Source organism: Hippocampus zosterae, chromosome 11 (assembly GCF_025434085.1).
Source record: "Hippocampus zosterae strain Florida chromosome 11, ASM2543408v3, whole genome shotgun sequence".
Taxonomy (NCBI): Eukaryota; Metazoa; Chordata; class Actinopteri; order Syngnathiformes; family Syngnathidae; genus Hippocampus; species Hippocampus zosterae.
In genome coordinates this window covers 10,921,696-10,940,541 of record NC_067461.1, presented here as the reverse complement: position 1 = coordinate 10,940,541, position 18,846 = coordinate 10,921,696, and the positions used below count along the sequence as shown (strand labels likewise).

The 18,846-nt window shown below is 41.0% G+C and overlaps 3 protein-coding genes across 5 annotated transcripts; 1 reads left to right on the top strand and 2 right to left on the bottom strand.

Moving 5' to 3' along the window:
* The first annotated feature begins 332 nt into the window (after window positions 1–332).
* On the top strand, window positions 333–6,701 carry rab23 (RAB23, member RAS oncogene family). Of its 2 annotated transcripts, none has more exons than XM_052080580.1 (7): window positions 333–683; window positions 2,481–2,682; window positions 2,756–2,841; window positions 4,017–4,173; window positions 4,281–4,363; window positions 4,973–5,065; window positions 5,159–6,701. In XM_052080580.1, the coding sequence occupies exons 2-7, from the start codon at window positions 2,528–2,530 to the stop codon at window positions 5,290–5,292; spliced, it is 708 nt and encodes a 235-aa protein (XP_051936540.1). In that variant the 5' UTR covers window positions 333–683; window positions 2,481–2,527; the 3' UTR covers window positions 5,293–6,701. The 2 variants fall into 2 exon arrangements, with proteins under 2 accessions (XP_051936540.1, XP_051936539.1); XM_052080579.1 differs by having other exon boundaries at window positions 2,446–2,682.
* A 587-nt stretch (window positions 6,702–7,288) lies between these two features.
* Window positions 7,289–10,472, bottom strand: bag2 (BCL2 associated athanogene 2). The gene is made up of 3 exons (XM_052080581.1): window positions 10,201–10,472; window positions 9,935–10,044; window positions 7,289–9,615 (listed from the first exon to the last, which is right to left on the bottom strand). Exons 1-3 carry the CDS (start codon window positions 10,320–10,322, stop codon window positions 9,221–9,223), a joined length of 627 nt encoding a protein of 208 aa, XP_051936541.1. The 5' UTR covers window positions 10,323–10,472; the 3' UTR covers window positions 7,289–9,220.
* Window positions 10,473–11,014: 542 nt separating this feature from the next.
* On the bottom strand, window positions 11,015–17,122 carry znf451 (zinc finger protein 451). Of its 2 annotated transcripts, none has more exons than XM_052080570.1 (13): window positions 17,008–17,122; window positions 16,326–16,386; window positions 16,049–16,132; window positions 15,856–15,969; window positions 15,468–15,570; window positions 15,168–15,315; window positions 14,952–15,078; window positions 14,713–14,872; window positions 14,404–14,551; window positions 12,711–14,149; window positions 12,109–12,201; window positions 11,575–11,637; window positions 11,015–11,470 (listed from the first exon to the last, which is right to left on the bottom strand). In XM_052080570.1, exons 2-13 carry the CDS (start codon window positions 16,380–16,382, stop codon window positions 11,430–11,432), a joined length of 2,577 nt encoding a protein of 858 aa, XP_051936530.1. In that variant the 5' UTR covers window positions 16,383–16,386; window positions 17,008–17,122; the 3' UTR covers window positions 11,015–11,429. The 2 variants fall into 2 exon arrangements, with proteins under 2 accessions (XP_051936530.1, XP_051936528.1); XM_052080568.1 differs by lacking the exon at window positions 17,008–17,122 and adding an exon at window positions 16,519–16,652.
* Window positions 17,123–18,846: the final 1,724 nt, after the last annotated feature.

The window sequence follows — 18,846 nt, the reverse complement described above, 5'->3', positions numbered from 1 at the left end:
AATTACAATACCATCTTCCCACAGACCATGGTGTAAAAGCTGAAAATTCTTGGGCTGAGTACATCACTGGAGAACTGGGGCATGGTCCACCCTCAGCACTGATTACCCCCAGGGCGTCTGTTTTGGAAGCAACACTACTACATCTTGGTTATCTGCTGGTTTAATAGAAATGTGCGCATTTTTTACATTGTGTAAACCATTTTGCAGTTTGTATGTGATGATGATGAGCCAATGTGAGCCGCTGAAATGACCTATTTGTACATCTGTGACTTAAAACTACAACTGCTCCCATGAGCCTCTAAAGCTGACGTAATAGCACTCAGGCTCTGCTGCCTAGCAACAAGCATTAGCGAGTTAGCAACGCAACCTAGCCACGCTCGTGCCCTACGTAGCTAGCTCACCACAGCCAGAGCTTGCGGGTGGGTGGTGATGAAGAATTATCATCCACTCGAATGGCACTATTATTAATCTTACATCGACGCTGAGCAGGCTGCATTTACTGTTTGGAGGATTCGTTTATTGTGCATTTAGTAGTTATTCGCAACACTATTAGGAGGGGCGTAGTGTTTTTTCTTTTTCTCTGCTAAAAAGGACCGAGGCGGCCAAGTCATTTTGGCGTAAAGAGTCACTTTCTCCTCAAGACAGTTCATCTGATGTTGTTCAACACACGAACGTTATTCCAGGTAAGCAGTTCGTGTTATTCTGGTTAGGTTTGCTTGACTTGTCAGCCCGTTGGCCAGCATGACCACGCAAGCAGCTGCTGGCCACTTTAGAGGAGCTCCTTTTAGAATGGAAGAGGTGAAGCCACAGGCGTGTGAGCGCACAACGACAGACAAGAACCGAGTGTGGACGCAGCTCATGTCCATTTAACGATTTAATCCTGTCGGCTTTGGCATTAATGGTGCGTGATATAATTATAGTGTTCAGAGGTGTGGTGGTGAAGCTGAACAGATGCCATATTCTACCAATTACCTAATGTATTTTATATAGCAATGTGAAAATCATCATCTGAGGAAATATTCATGGCAGTCATTTTTTAAATAGTTTTTTTAAAGATACTACTGTTTTTATGCAGTATCTCACTCACTGGTCACGGCACACGAGATTCGATACAAAAGCTGTTATTGGGGAAAAAACGTGCCTTCGCAAAGCTCATCATGTCTTGCGACGCATCATACTGCAAAACTAAGCGATTGTTTCCAAACCCTTATTAAGTCAGTTAAGGCACGTTTTGCGTTATAAAATATTAAGTAATGTCCACGAGGTCTCGTGCATTCATGTCTAAACTACTGCCCGGGGGGCATTTGCGGCCCGCCCATCGGGATGTGGGCAGTGTTAAGCAACTTGCGGATCTCTTCTGCGCATGCGTGAGAATCCAAGTGGAAAAAGGCTACCAAACAAGCGGTTTTGTGTCACAAGTACAGTACATAGGTCTATCCATGTCTAATTGTATGCCTTAAAGATTGCAGGGATTGTTTAAAAAGCTTTAAGCCTCATGCGACAGAACAGCAGGTGCACTTTGTGCCATGTTTTAAGGTTCTAATGGAAGAAAGAGGCTTGAATCTTGGTGTAAAACAACACAATTACAAAGCATGGTAAACCGCCGTTTATTCGTCACCATTCAGGTTCACATTTATTTTGTCAATATCTTGAAACCAATAGGTAACACACCGAGATGAGTATGGTAAGCAAGCTACCTGACTGCGAAAAAAAACGGATGAGAGACACGACAGACAGAAATAAATTTTCTGGTTACTGCCACTTATTAAATCGAGTAAATTACCACATTTCTCTATGATTGTGGCAATTCACATTGGCTATTGATTTATCTTACACTCTCCCCACTCAACTCTCATCATGTGAGCAAAATAACAGATCTATTCAATTTATGTTTTGCTGGCTGTGATGGACTGAGAAAATTACCACCAATGTCCAATTGTGTCATCCTCATGTCCCGGCGTTACACGCACGTCCCCATCGCTGCGCACATTGACCAAAACCTTGGTAAAAATGTAATTAATTTTAACTGTAGTTTCCCAGCTGAGGACAGTCCATGTAAGGACTACTAAACAACACTAGATTACTACCATTAAGAAAACTTTCCAGCAATTGAAATGGTCCAAATCTCAGCAGTTCAGCACCACTGCACATTACACCTTTATTTTGCCTATTGAAAGTGGAATTCTGACAGGCTGTTGGGACCCCCTGGCCATGCTGTCAGTTTTCACTGGGAACGTCTTTCCCAAGATGTTGTTTAGAGTAACACCAACACCCGCACGCCTGTCACAAACCAAGTTGCCATGCTGAGTCTGCAGCCCACAGTGTTGATGGCAGAATAAACACTTCAGACAGCTTCTACAAACAAGCCCACTGTAAAATTTAGAGCCATTGAAAGCAGGCTCACATTGGACACCCTCTAAACTCTGTTACATTTTATGCTTTCAGGGGTTTTATGTGTATGTGTCACATTGGTGAATAAGTGCTCCATCGACGTCAAAGTGACACGAGCAGCTGCGACGGCGCAACCATGCTGGAGGAGGACATGGAAGTGGCCATCAAGGTGGTCGTGGTGGGCAACGGTGCCGTGGGAAAGTCCAGCATGATCCAGCGCTACTGCAAGGGTGTCTTCACCAAGGATTATAAAAAGACCATTGGAGTGGACTTCCTCGAAAGGCAGATCACGTGGGTGACAAGAGACCCTGATATACGCTGGTGTCATGGTGACTCATTTCATTCTCTGTCCCGCTGGTTTTAGTGTTAACGACGAAGATGTTCGCCTTATGTTGTGGGATACCGCTGGGCAGGAGGAGTTTGACGCCATCACTAAGGCGTACTATCGCGGTAAGGAACCACAGTTCAGAGCAGGTTATTCAATGCATGTTTAAAAGCAAAACTGTTGCCATACTGACGTACATTCATTGGCCACATTAGGCAAATTTGTTTGAACGAGCTCTGTCAGTTTACAAAAATAATGCCATTGATGGTATTCAGGTCAAACAATGTTAATTCTGCTTGTAATTTGCAGTAGGGCTGGGGAATTATGGAAAAAATAAGGAGAGTTTTGATTGATATTGAAATCACGAGCTCAACTACTCAACATTGCTACTACAATCATGGCCTCATGTCCATTCATACCTGCACATTGAAGACTTCATTATTGAAAGACTTCATTCTTTAAGATGCTATTCTTTTTGTAAAGTACAAAATGACGTGAATACCAATATCTTGTGAATAAGCGGTTCAAAAAACGGATGGATGGAAATCATTCCTATTGCCTTGTCATTTTGCTGCATTGCATCTTTGCAGACATTTAAACTGTCAATAAGCCTCACTCTTATCTCTCACTCTTTATTGTATTCATTTTATTTTGTCATTCTATTTTTTATTTTCACATGTTTTGGAACTTACTGGGTTAACATGGGACCTCTGATAGTGTATTCGTGACATCTCATTAGGTAAAGTGAGCAACAATTTAAAAAAATCCTTAAATGCTTGAAAACTCAATTTTAAACATAATCTGAAAGAGTAGTCAGAAAAATAAATTAGTAATAAAATAAAATACAAACATAATAGCTATTTAAAAAACTAAATAAAAATACATACCTGAGGTTCCTGCTGTGTGCGCATTGGCCTCATGGAGGCAGTGCAGTGTTGTGCATGCGTGGAGTGTGCCCTTAGAATGAGATGAGAAGAGTAGAAGAAGAAAGTTCCAATTCAGCTCCATTAATCAATAACATGACTTATTTTTTCGTAGATTGGGAAGAACATGTGCCTTTGAGCATTGTTATATTACCTCTATGTGTGTGTGTCAATATTCGTTAGTTGAAGAAATATCACTCCCCGAGCTTATCTTTTTTTTTAATTTTTATTTTTAGATTGGACAGGTTCCCTAATGAAATGACCGTTGGGTGTTAAATTGAGTCCGCGAAGAGAAGCTCCTGTGACACTGTTCTGACAATATTCAAGCGTTGGGATTAAATTATGTATGGCACTTGGCGGTGTGTTTAACTTTGCAGGTGCCCAAGCGTGCGTGCTGGTGTTCTCTACCACAGACAGAAATTCTTATCTGGGCATTGACAATTGGAAGGAAAAGATTGAAGCAGAGGTGGGAGATATTCCCACAGTCCTTGTGCAGAATAAAATTGACCTCCTGGAAGAAACTGTTATTAAAAAGTAAGTTGTTTCTCATGTTCGTTCGTCAATAGTAACGCACCTGCATTTGAACATGAGATAATGTTCAGTTGATTTGTAATTCAGTGTATTCCTTATTTGTGTTGCAGTGAGGAAGCCGAGGGCTTGGCCAAGAGGCTTAAATTGAGATTTTACCGAGCTTCGGTAAAAGAAGATTTAAATGTCACAGAGGGTAAGTTGTTGAAAAATGGTCTAACCATGTTGACTTTGAAATTAACACATTGGGCACATTGAAAATACATAATCATGCACAATCTAGTCAGATACAATACAAGGGCCGTATCCCAAAACTGTGTACTGTGCAGAAATAAGTTCAGACTGACACTCTCAGGAAAATATGAATTTTCAGTTTGTCATATACCGGTACTCCCGCCTTGCTTTCCGGCTCCCGCTACAGTTGTGAGGGGTAACTTTCAAAGCCCTTGGGTGAATACATATTGTCAGTAGTGCGTTCTGACAAACGCATGATGAGAAGGTAGGATCAGAAAGACAAGCCAAATTCCATCTTTTAATTCAGTAGAACGCTCATAATGGAACCCACTCTGTGATACTTTTTACATTAAATATATTGCAATGTAAGGAGTGATTTATTTATTCCAGCCTCAAATTGTCACCATCATAAACGTTGTATTAATTGTCAGGGAAATGTTGTAAGTACCTGTATTGGTTTAACATTCGTAACTGTTTTGCAAGTACATTAGTAAAAACATGTCAAATAATAATATTCATTTTAACATGTTGTGCATAAAATGTTTTTGTGCATTGACAATTTGTTTTGCAGTGTTTAAATACTTAGCTGAGAAATATCTTCAACAACTCAAACAGCAAACAGCAGAGGAGACAGAGGCGGTACACTCAACAAGCAATAAAATTGGTAAGAAGCTTTACTATGAGGGTGTGTGTGCTTTTTATTCTTTCTTTTTTTTTGCCGTACATGAGGTCATTCACATGTTATTTTTCCACGCAGGAGTTTTTAATACCACAAGTAGTAATGTGAGCAACCAGAGCTCCAGCAACGGCAGAGAAGTCATCACACTGCGACCAAACAAACAAAGGACCAAGAAGAGTAAAAAAACATTCGGCAGCTGCAGCCTCCTCTAGACGAACAGCGTTTTTTTTGTTTTGTTTTGTCATTTTGTGCTGACCAGTCACAGAAACCAAAGTGCAAAGACTGGTAGTCACTCCGTTATACCAATCTCATGTTTTATTTCCATATAAAATTTTTCCGCCCAAATTGATGGATGAATTTCATCTGTGAAATCTTGCACAGGGCGGCCCGGTAGTCCAGTGGTTAGCACGTCGGCTTCACAGTGCAGAGGTACCGGGTTCGATTCCTGCTCCGGCCTCCCTGTGTGGAGTTTGCATGTTCTCCCTGGGCCTGCGTGGGTTTTCTCCGGGTGCTCCGGTTTCCTCCCACATTCCAAAAACATGCGTGGCAGGCTGATTAAACACTCTAAATTGTCCCTAGGTGTGAGTGTTAGCGTGGATGGTTGTTCGTCTCTGTGTGCCCTGTGATTGGCTGGCAACCAATTCAGCCCGAAGACAGCTGGGATAGGCTCCAGCACCCCCCGCGACCCTAGTGAGAATCAAGCGGTCCGGAAGATGAATGAATGAATGAATGAATGAAATCTTGCACAATGTTTTTTTTTGGGGGGGGGGGTTGTGCAGAACAACAATCATCATTTTATTTTCATACAATGCAGATCTCATTGCAGGCCAAAAAGGATATCCACTTGTCCAGACTTTTGAGATGCGAAAGATTTGACAGATTGATTTCATAATTTTCACCAGGAGGTAGATAAGCCATTTACTTGATACGAGATGCCTGGTGTGATACATGATTGTCTGCTGTAATTTCAAGGAACATTTTCCCAATGATATCATACATTGCCTTCAATAGAATAATTTCCAAATAGTCCTTATTTCACTGCGCTTGCTCCTACGGATTTCAGCTACACATCTTTGTATGAATTACAGAGGACAAGCTGAGTGTTGTATCCCTCTCACTAGTTTACGGTTTAGTTTATCTGTAATAAATTCAGCGGCTGGTTAAATGTATTTTTATACCAATCATAAAAGTGTTGAGTGATATCTTGAAGTGTTAACGGCTTCCTGTTGCCAATTATTCTTAACAAAGCAGATGTTTGAATGTAACCTTCAAATAATCTATTGTGCTAACGTATAACCAAAAATGAATATCATGTGTGTACTGTACTGTCCACTCATCAATTTGTTAATGAAATGTGATCTTTTTGGAATTTAACAGGAGGCAGACACTCTTGAGTTCCTTAAATCCCACTCAGCTGTAGGGTGTGGTTGTTTTTAAATTGCTGGTATTTACGTCATCTTTACTTGGTAGAATTTGAAGTTACTCATTACATTGTGAATCATCACTGTTGTCCATCTTACGAAGCAGATGTCAAGGACATCATTTCAAGGTTTTATGGAATACAGTATATTGTTTGGGTGTTGAACATCAAGATGCACAGTTAAAAATTCGGGGGGGGGGGGGGGGAATGAAATAAGGACTGTAAGTTTGCTTTTAATATGCTCGGGTGTGCTCGAATATTCAACAAACATTCAAATCATCGGCTATTAAAAATGTTTCATAATCTGCGCTAGGACATGTGAAACTGTTGATTTTTTTAATCCCTCGCGCTGCTCTGAAAAGCACAAAGTAACACAACCTGTTGTAAAAAAAGTCTCCTGTTAAATATTGTAATGTGAAATCATCCCTCAACTTCTTTCCTAATTGTATTTAGATGAATATATCATTCATTGGCAAATTACACATGCATGTGTATTGTTTTTGTTCTTTTGGAACTGATTCTCGCATGTATGGTGGTGTCCCAACATTCAAATATTTGTAATGGTGTACATTTTGGACACTGTTTTTGAAAGCAAAGAAAAATGGTCAATGTAGTTATGTTGCATGCAAAAGCCTCTTGTGACAGATCAGTGAATGTTCCATTTTGGTTGCAAAGCCACAATGCCTTAACCATGTTTACATCACATTGACCTCAAGGAAGCATTTTTTTCAGTCCCCTCAAGATGGCCTGCCTGCACATCACATTTGTACTTAATCAATGCTTAAAAGTTTTTAATGGAATGGACGTCATGCACTTTATTATGAAAATGACAAAATTTGACTAACTACGAACCGGGAATTAAAATTAATCACTTATGTGCTGTCACTCAGGTGTTGTATGAATTTCTGTTTGCTTTCTTTTTTTTTTTTTTTTTACATTTTCACATAAAAAAACATGTTTGGTTTATCTCTTTGACAGAAATTGATCATTGTTGCATTTTTTGTTCGAACAAATGTAACCTGAAATGTGCCAGATTGCTGTGATCCAGCTATCATGGTGTAGTAGGGTTAAGTGACATAAATGAAACTTTACTTTGTTCACAGGCTCGCTTTTGTTTTAATGTCGGTCATCAAAACGTAATTATGCATGATAGGTCATCTCTCATACGAATGTTGATGTCTCATACGAATCTCTTCATCCTGATGTTACAAATTCAGTGGTGTTTCGTCAGGGCCAGCAAGGCCTTCTCTGCTGGGGTAAACATTGTTTATTTTATTTTTATTCTCAGAAAAGTAAATTTATTAAATTTACTTCTGAGAATAACATAAATTTAATTGATTTTATTTTCATATATATGTCAACAAAATTATTCTCTGTATTCTTTACGTCATATGATTTCCACTTAGTCGAGTGGCTTTCAATGTTGAAAGCCACTCGATAAATAACTTATTTATTATGGTAGAGTTTTTGACCAATCATATTTCAGATAGCTTGTGTTGCTAGGTAAACTAAACAAACTTGCTCGGGGCTTTAAAATTAAACAGCAGGCCCCTGTGCGCTGTAAATGAACGTTGCACAGTCAGCTTGCAATAGCCAATCAGATCACGAGTCTGCGTACCAGGGCCAGCTAGAAGGGCTTACGTCGACACTGGACGTGCGCGTTCGGTGATTGGATTAGCGCCTGCTAGAGGGAGCTGTTGCTGCATTTGGACCCAAAATGGCCGAAGAAGAAGACGCTGATCTGGTTGCAGGACGACTTTCCAAACTATTTTCAAGACGGACCTTCCACTGGATTTACCAATATAAGTTGTTTTACCAAGGCAGCAAGGAAACATCAGACCACGGCAAGGCACTTACAAGCTATGGTGCGTTTAAAAACGTCTGGGGACACTCGCGTAGATCTTCAGCTCAGTGAACCGGCACTACATTGGTGAGTAAATGAATTTTATTTTACTTCTTTCTTGTTATTTTATTTCGTTAGTATTAATGGTCACGAAATAAAATGACAAAGATACAAAAATGTATCAAATAAATCAGCTCACCTGCAATTTATAGTGGCGCATTGTGGACTTCGTGCACTAAAATTATTTCAATCTCAGCTGCTCAACATTTTCAGTTATTTGCTGTTGTATAGCCTATTCTCAAACTGCAAATGATCTGTTAATTTTGTTTTCAAAGAATAATTTGTTTTGTTATTGTGTGGTTGGTGTCTTATATGAAACGACATTGCACAATTTATTGTACAGACTTGTTTATGATCACACAGCGTAATTTGGGTGGCATTTTATTTAGTATTTTTAAAATATTTTTATTTTTGACAATATCTGTACATTTAGTTTCCTGCTCTTAATTGTGAATGCATAATTGATGGTTTTAAATGCTCCTGAAATCAAGTGCTGCCTGACGACCCTATATAGTGTTAATGTATGTGACGTCACTGAACGCCGAAGGTTGAAATGCATGGCCCGCCACTGTACAAATTCAGTCTCGTTTTACTAGTGTACAATGGCTTTTTCCCACACCTTTGTACTCTTCAGACCCCTTTTTAAATGTGTATATTTTTGCAAACATCAATAGAGATCTGAAATTTATTTGAAAAACAAACATTTCATGCTGGTGTGGTGGTGGTTTTGGCCCGCGGGTACACAACATATGCAGGTATCCATTATCAGAGTTTGGTTAAGACAGTGAAGGACATTTTAGGTTTTGGTGACAATTCCTTATTGACTGCCATTAGCTTTTGGCTCCTCTAATTTCTGATGATCCATGATCTTTATATTCTTCTCAGCATTTCCAACGTTCCTCAGCAGCATCTCCAGCCTTCTCTTAATTTTCTTCTGGTCCTCCAGAGCGCAGCTGATCACAATAGCTTGAAACTTCTGGTCAATGGGCACCTCCGGCGCCTCCGTCACGCAGGCCGAGTGCAGGGCAAGGAGTCGCTGCCTAGATTCGGTCATGTCGACCAGCAGCTTCTGAACAATTTCGTCAATAATGGACGTGGCCTTGTGCAAGGCCTCCTCTTGCTGGCTGTTCCTGATGGTGCCCACGTTGATCTCCACCGACAAGGTGCGGCCCATTAGTCGCTCTGCTGTCAAAGTCAACTCTTCTTTCTCTCCTGAAAAATAATGTTGTAGATTTGACAGGAAAGGGTGGAATCATTGTCTTAGTCCCCGTTATTTGTGTGACGACGAGAGCCTTGTTTTGAGAAATTCATTAGCAAATTTCATTCTTGGCGCCTACAAATTCCACGTAGGTAGACCTGGAGGGCACAATACTACGATTATCTGATTGTTTTTTTTTCCCCCTGGGCAACACCCACACCGAGGTCCAGAATAACCTAATTTGTACACAATGTGAAAATGAACAAACACAAACTCACATCTGAAGGATAGCAATCAAAGTGTTCAAAAAGAGAAAGTCGGGAGTGAGCTCACCGGCGCTGATGTTATGCATTTCTTGACTGTTCTGTAAGGATTGAATCATCTCCAGGATGCATTCCCTTTCCTGTTCTATGGCCGAGGCCGTTTCGCGAAGTGCCTCCACCCTGTGACGCGCACACATTTGCAAAAAGATGAATCAGCACCACAAGAAATCGCATACTTTTACACGCGAACAATAATTAACATGCAGCAAAATTGTCGTTTTTGCTTCAAATCGTGCCCACGCGTGTCCGAGGCACCGTCCGTAGCCCACTTGTTACCTTATCTCCAGTTGATCCAAATTCGACAAAAGTTGTCCCGCCCGGTCTGCCATGGACATTGTCCTCTTAAACTTGCCGCCTGTTACATCGTTGAGTTTAGCTTGTATTTTGGCCTGGGACATGGCGGTGGGTTACCGAATGTGCAAAATAATCGAAATATTTTTTCTTTCAAATTGGTCTGTTGTGCAAGGAGCACTCAGAGTACGGTGGTATCCGTCCGACCAGCAAGTTGTGTCCAGCTGACTGCCCGAGGGAACATTGCCAAATATGGGCAGGGACTTCCTCCGTTTTACCTCGCCGAAGTTTCTCGAAGAGTTCCGAATAGACGATTACTAAACTCACTGAAAGGTTTTACTGCAGTAGTTTATTTTGCAGTTATGTTTTTTACGACTACTAATAATATGAATAAACGAACGCCACCACTATTAATAATAGATAATGAAATGAATACAATCGCACTAACAATAAATCAGGGATGGGCTATCAAGCAGAACCACAGATGAACATTTCCAACCTAAATTCGCTCCATTAAATTGTATTAATTTTACCTAGTCTTTGCTCTTCATAGCATATTTCCCTTGACTGCGCCGTTGCCAATACGTACATGTCAGTGAATGTTAGATTTTTTTTTCATTACAGAAGATAGTGTTTGAGTGTGAAATAGATTAAAGAGAGGACAGGCACAGTAGGGGCCACGGACATCTGTGATACTGACATCTGCTTAACTCGCTGAAGCTTCAAGAAATAATCCTAATAAGACTGTTGATGTGAGGCAGCTGTAATTACACAACACTCTAAACTTGAATATGCTGGTGTATCACATTAGTTTTTTATTTCCGTTCAATGAAGGCATTGAGCGGTTTCATTCACAGTGAGACAATAGTTTATTCTTACTACTGCTTGTGGACGATTGCTGTAAAGAGGAATCACTCCTTGGGATGCAGGTTTTCTTGAGGGTGCGTGTAATGCTTTGGATTTTGGATGCTGTAATGGAAACAGCTGTGAAACAGAGCGTGGCTATGTATGTTCTCTTTGGTTGTTGTTCTCTGTTGCCATTAACAGTAGTGTGTGTTAACGCCGTCAAAAGGCATAAACAAAAAAAGGCTTTTTCAAATCAGAAGTGACTGTGATGTACTGTATTGTTTCTAGGGTAATATAGGAACCCGTAAGAGCACGGAATGTCATTGATTTGACATCTCAGCAAAATAACTCGTGCAAAAAGCTTCTCCTCAGAAGTCCAGAAGGCTTCTTTGAAGAGCCTCGTTGAGATCTGTAAAACAATTTAAAAGCCGGCAGCATCAGTACTGTATTAATATTTAACAACAAACATGTCTAACATCGTGTGGGATTCCATACCAGATTTCAATAACGTACCTGCTGATTCTCGGTCTTCCGCGCTTAAGGCCAGTGCTTCTTTCACCTTTTCATCAGATTTATCTGTGGCGGCAAACAATACATTAAACACCATCTTATTGCCATCCATTTTCTGTACCGTTTATCCTCACATGGGTCTGCTTTTCTTTCATTTGTATTCACAAGTAGGAAAGACGCAATAATTATTTAAATGGCTTACATGTATAATTGACAACCAGGCAAAAAAATGCATTTTCCTTTTGTTAAGATCAAAAGATTCTTAGTGGTCTTTAAGGTTATCCTGAGCAATGGGTTGGGGGGGGGGGGGGTGGAGGAGTGATCCCTCTCAACCTGCTCGGAAAACAGTTGGGAGAGACAATTGTATTGAAGATGTTGAACCGATTCAATATTTATGCTTGCATATTCTATGTGTGTGATCAACACAGATTTTGGCTACTAAGAATACTTTTAATCACAATTTAAGCATTGTGAAGATGGCGATGTGTGGAGCACAGGTAGGAAACATCATATTGGAATGCAGTATGAGTGTATTACCTAATGAGCCGGAGCCATGCAGGGTTTGATGCTCACTTTGATCAACTTCCATTTCCATCTGCTCCGTTTTAAACACGACACTTCCTAGTGTGTCTGCAGGGGTGGGGGGTCGGGACAGATAATTTTTACTTCATTTTAAATTAACCATGTGCAAGGGATAAGTCAAGCTGACTGTTAAGAATAAATATATTGATTAATCGAGCTATGAGGCAAAGGAGGGCACTACTTGGCTGCTACCAGCAGAAGTGCTGTTGATTCAGTCTCAACTACTTTATAGTCTAAAGAACATCATTTAAACTACAGCCATACCACGGCACGACTCAATATTTCGGCCACATACAACAGTAGCTGAGAAAAAGCAGCTCAGAACATCGAGAGCTTTTTCCCCCCATCTCATTAAAAATAATATTTAGCTCAAATGAAATGATCCCATCCATTTGCAAATTGCAGCATTTGTGAATTCACCATGGAGAATTTCTTTTGGAACCAATGTTTTATCGGTGCCTCAAAAGTTTTACTTTATGGTGTTTTTGTGCATTCCAAAGTCATGAAGGTTTTGTCATAAAAGTAAATAAAAATGTTAAAGAAGTGAGGTGATGTACCATTTCGCTGTTCTGTGACCTCAACATCATTCAGTGTTTGGGGTTGTTTCGTGATGTCTTTCCCACAGGCCCTGGAGCTCACGCATGGCTGCAACGCACAGTGCTGGGAATGATGGTGATTATGGAACTTCGGCACATCTCCGAAGCGTTGCTTGCAAGTTTGGCATTCTAGTTCAAAGGTCTTGTCTAAGTTCAATGCAGCGTGCGTGGTGTTGACGTGCGTCTTGATCTGTGCATAGGAGGACACGCAAAGAGCGCAAGGAGCACACACGTATTGACATAGACCTTCAGATGATAGTGTCTTCATGCACTGAGTGTAGGCAACTTTCATTTCATCTCTGTTCTTCTCAGAGTTCATGCAGGGACATGACTCTGCAGATGTAATCCGCACAGAGGGCTGAACAAGATTGGTGTTGCCTATAGAGTAGTAGTCGTTACTGTGCAGGCTTTTGTAGTGGTGCAGGAACTCTCCTTCAGACTCAAACTGCATGCTGTCGCAGAGACCGCAGAAGTAGGTGCTCTTCATTCGCCCATCGTGCTCGTTGGCACAATGCCGCCGCACCGTGGACTCTTTGAAGAACTTCTGTGGACAGTGGCCACACTTGTACCTTTGAAAGCTGTGACTGCTCAGGTCGCCGCAGTGTTTCCGGACGGCAGCCTCCGAGTCAAAGATGTCCTCGCACATTCTGCACATCCAAGTCAACGCCGTAGTTGCCGCCGCTGGCTTGGGCCGAATCGTGGACTTGGATGTGCACGGGTCCATTTTGCTGTTACTGCTGGTCGACGGTTGGGCATCCTCAGGCACATCCTGCTCAATGAAGGACGTGTGCCCGGCGTGTGTGTCCAACACGTGTGACATGATATCCTCGAGGCGAGGGATTTCCACTTTGCACTTGCGGCAGTAGAAAAAGAAGTTGGATAGATGTCCACCCCCGTGAATACGGCTCATGTGCAAGTCGGGGATGGAAGATTCTGCCATGCGTTTGCCGCACACACCGCATTGGTAACAGATTTGGTTCGCATCTAAGAGGTGATTAAGGGCCGAGGTTTCCTCCGTGAACTTCATTCCACACTCGCAGAACCATGCGGTTGCGCGGCCTCTCTTTTTTCGTTTGGCAGGTGTGTTTTCAAACTCGCGCTTAGTCTTGCTGCTTTGATGAATTAGTGCTCGAAACTTGCCCGAGATACTTTCGTCGTCAATATTACCCCTGGACCTGTTTTGTTTTTCATGAAACCAGTTGTACTGAAGAAGAGCTTGCTCAATGGTCTTGTTGACCGCCACCTCATGTTGGGTGTCTTCTTTGTGACGTTCCACTTCTGTTTGGCTCAGGAAGATTAAAGAGCACCGAGGGCACTGGCCTCGCACTTGCAGTTGTTTCATTATCTGCACCACTGTCGCATCAGCCTTTGCCACTGCACTGCCATGTCTGCAGTTCACACTAAGGAAAGAACAGCATAGAAAAATAAGATCCGAAATGATCAAATGTACCAAGTGGCCTCAAAATGTAACAACCAAAAATGATTTTTTTTTTCTGAAATATCGTCACAGGATGGACAGTGTGGAGTTCGACACACTGGCTTTGCATTCAAATTTGTTTCTGCCACTTACATGTGGAGCAACAGGTTTTGATACTGATGCATTTTAAGGGTATGGGGAGATTAAAAAACAATAAGAATTAAAAAAAAAACTTACTTAAAGTGAGCTAGAGCTGCCTGATGAGAAGTCAGCACTTTTTGACACAAAGAGCATCGGACGGTGAATGGGGTTTCCTTGCACAAGGCAATGAGGCGATCCTTAGCGAGCCACGGAACCGGAACTGGTACCACATCTCTTTTGGTGTCTTTAAGAAATAGAAGTTAAATAAAAAACAAATTATCTCAGTGGCAAGACAGCTCATCAGCAACCTGATTGACAGATTATATAATCAGCTACTTCAAGGGCAGGAGCTGCTTTATCATGTACGTGCAGAGGTTCCGGTACAGACATATGACGTAATCTCACCGCTCATAGTGAGGGACTCAGTGAAGTGATTTTTTGCTGCCATGTGCCGAAGACATTCGTCCCGCTGGTTGAAAAGGAGGTAGCAGGTGGGACAGGCAAAGCCCACGATGGATTGGGAGCTCTGTGACATGCAGTGACCGTCGGGATGAGATGACAACGCCTAAGAAATGAAAACATTGCCTTCAGTCATGGAGTTCAAAGTCAATGGGGTATTTCACGGGTTATTATGGAGGAGGAACCTTAGATAGAAGATGGGTCTGCCACTCTTCTTTGGTCTGAAAATGACGACAACAGGCCACACAGGCGAATAGCTTTCTGGGTCTTCCCTTAAGACTGATGGTTGGATCGCAAGGCGAGTGGTCAAACCTACAAATAAAATAAATCAATAATATGTCGATCAAACTATCCACATTTGCACATAAATGTAGATAAAAAATGAACAGTATCAAAATAACCTTTTCAGATGTCCGTCAAGGAGAGCCACATGATCAAAAACACGACAACAGTTAATTACAGGACATGCGTGTTTAGTCGAAGTGTTCATAGGGAAAGCAGCTCTGCGTCGTCTTTCAGAACCAGAATTGACCACTCCAGGCTGCAGGTCTGAAAAAAGAGGCAGATTCTTGACAATTTGTCACAAGGTAAATCAATTTTAAACTATGGCCAGAAAAAAAATCTGTAAACTGTGCATGTTTAATAAGGAGAGGTTTGTGGTTACTTCATAGTGTGTATTTTTTTTCAGATGCATAACATACCTGGCATTTTTAGCCACATCTCCACACAGTGCTTTGCCTCTAGATTTCTTCCATGTCGTGCAAGTTCCTGCTGTGCATGAATTTTTTGTTGTATTTGTTTCTCCTGAGTAGAAGCGAAACAACAGAACATTGTGACATATCACGTAAGTATATAGGAAGCTATATGCGGAAACAAAAATATTGATTTTATTTGTTCAAACAGTTTGAGGTCTCATGATGTTGAGTTTCCCAAAGTATGTTAAATGAACTGTAGATTATTTGTGTCCTGATTTTTTATGCTACCAACTATTCTACTGAACCTACTGAGGTGCTAAATAAATCATGGATACAGGAGCTCAGAAAATTCTAATATAACCAACTCATCAAATTTAATAGATTTTTCCCCTACCTTGAATGCTCTCGATTTATCCTCTCTTTCCTGCTGCTCCAGAGCCACCCGTTTTCCCAGTGTATCCAGAATAGATTCAGCATGTCCCTTTCGACGGTTGATTTCATCTTCGATCTTCAGGAGCGTAAAGGAATCAATCAAAATGGATATGTTTCCCACCTAATTGTGATACATACTTAGTTTGGCCGCTCACCATTCTTGATGAGGACGAACATCCCTCTTCGTCACTATCGCTCAGCAAATCAACACATTCCAGCACTGGCCTGAGTTGGCCTTCCTGTGGAAAGAACAAGAACAGCATTCAATCGCCACATTCTAAGATGCTAAATTAATGCAAATATTCCTGACATAAATTTTGAAACAACCCGTCTTTATCAGACAATTTCGTGATCCTTATAGATCTGTAAGATATTTATTATATAATTGTACTTAGATATGGTTTTGTACACTTGACATGATGTGGAACTTACAGATACAAACTCCACGTCTTCAAACTCATCGTCGTCTTCTTTATTTGGAGACGACATGTATCTGGAGAAAAGAGACACCATATACATAAGTGGGACAGGGAACTAGCAATTCTAGCACAAAGATCATCAGACTTCAAATATAGCACATTTGGTGACTAAATCCGCCTTGTTTCAGCTTCAAAACTGGATACACATGAACATGCATGAAGCGCTCCAGAGAATGCAGCTGACAAGTGGCGTAAACTCAACACCCTCTCGAGACCGAAAAGGCGTTTGCTAACCTTCTGCAACTTTATGGATCCTGTCCCCCCAGTACTTTTATTACTGGAGTTTTGTTTTTGCAGAGATACTAAAGGCCACCAAAGGCAGCAAAGAGCTAATGTGTGAATTCAGAGTACTTATTTGATCGCAGAAGACCAAAAAAAAAAAAAAAACTAATAATTTAATGTCAGTTTTTTCTGTTGTGCAAGCACTGCATTGACGCAAATCGCATTTCTTAGTTTAACTTTCTTGACGCCATTGTGAAGCTTTATAAATACCATAGGGGACTGTCTTCTTATTGACGCAAACAAAATGCTGGAATCGATCGAAATGTGGAGCCGGGAGCTCACTTTTACGATTGGAAACCCATAGTTTAAGTCTGTGGGAAATGACATAAACCACCAAACTACAACGTTACTACCTTTTCGCTTGTACTCCGGCTTTTATGACTTATCTCCCGCCGTTCCGTTTTGTTGGTTTGCCGTAAAGCATGCCCAATTGCGCTATTTACGTCATCGTGACTCAAAGCAGGAGCACTCATTCTTAATTCGGGTCGTCCCACGCGGGCGGCATTGGTGTCTGTTTAGAGCAGTGGTCCTCAACTAGAAATGCTGTCGGTCCACTTTTTTTTTAATAAGACCAAGGTCCCATGCACGGCGGTGATGGGGAGCAGGGCTATATGCCCATTTAGTATGGTCAAGCCAAGCTTATACAAATCAACACTCCTCACAACCAACCAATAATGGGGTGCATGAAAATAACAATTATTCACTTTGCCAGTACACAGCAAATAATGAGAGCTATTGTGTTGGGGCACAGGAACTCTTTTATTTTGTTAAGTTGTGCCTGCTTAATAATAGAAATAGCCCTTTTAGGGAAATAAGACATTTTTACTTTAACTTTGTTAAACAGTAGTTATCTTTTTTCCCTTAATTTAACAAAACAAAACAAAATACTAATTTTACCAAAATAAAAAATAAAAAATTGCCCCTTTATGTTTTTACCTTAACGTGAGACCTGTTGTGGATATTTCATTTTGATGATAATGTGTTGATTGACAAATGGATATCATGAAGAGCTTGCCGCAGCTGTGCCACTCGCAGAATGCCCTCCAGTGGAAAGATGAATCAATGCAAGTATATGCACATGTTTTGTATGAAAGGCAGTTTGGCCGAAAATAAACCATTAAGTTTCAATTAAAAAAGAGAAAAACAAAACATATGCAAAGTACAAAAATATGAGATGCTACCGTACCAATATTTACGAGTCATGTACCCCTGTGTGATTGTGATTTATTATGTACAGTAATTTGTGACCGCTCTCTGTGTTTAAGTGCTCCAGAGAAAGCTGAGAGTCACATCATTAAGATTTTGCTTTGTATTTTTGTTCAATGTATATAGTACTCAGTTTAGTACATTTAATGTTTTTTGTTGTTGTTGTTGCTATATTTTACATTCACATAATTTCATTCTTTGAAATATTTGACTTTGACTGCAGGAACCAAGGGCAGCACAGTGACTTGGGCCTTCATGTGTGGCATTCGCATGTTCCCTCGATGCAATCCCTTAATGATTCCCTCTCATGTTCCAAAAACATGTGTATTAGGTTAATATACGGTATATGTGAATGTAAGTTGTTTAAATGCTAGCCAACAAGTGCCCTGCTATTGCACGATGTACCTTGCCTCTCGCGCCAAAGTAAGATTGAATTGGCTCCAGCTCACCTAAGAACCAAATGAGGACAAGCACTCGAGAAAATGGAACAGAACCGGCTCGAGGCACAAGCAAATTACGCAGCTGCTTGGGGACTCCTATGTGGACCAAAGTTTAAGTATTTTCTAAACACGTTACAAAAACATGTTGGCAGGAACCCCCATGTCATATTTGGGTACAGGTTCCATAAAGCTTTTTCTGGCCCTCGATGGATGGATGTAGGATGCTAACAGGCATGGGCGACTGAGCCTGTGGGTCACACGCAGTAGGTACTATATGAGAAGTTCACCATGGTGGCATGCAATTCTAACGACATGATACCTCTGATGAACTGTTTTAGAAAAAAATCATAATAAACGTGTTCCACCACACCTAGCTCCAAAATTACATCATCCTTGTTGCATCAGTCTGGCATAAGAGTGTTTGTTTGCCCCTGAAAGGGTGTGGAATAATACCTCCATCCTGATCAAAACCCCTGGGTTTAAAAAAATATAAGGATGTGCTTGTATTTTACAATAGACCTGGTGGAAAAGATGTCAACATGATTA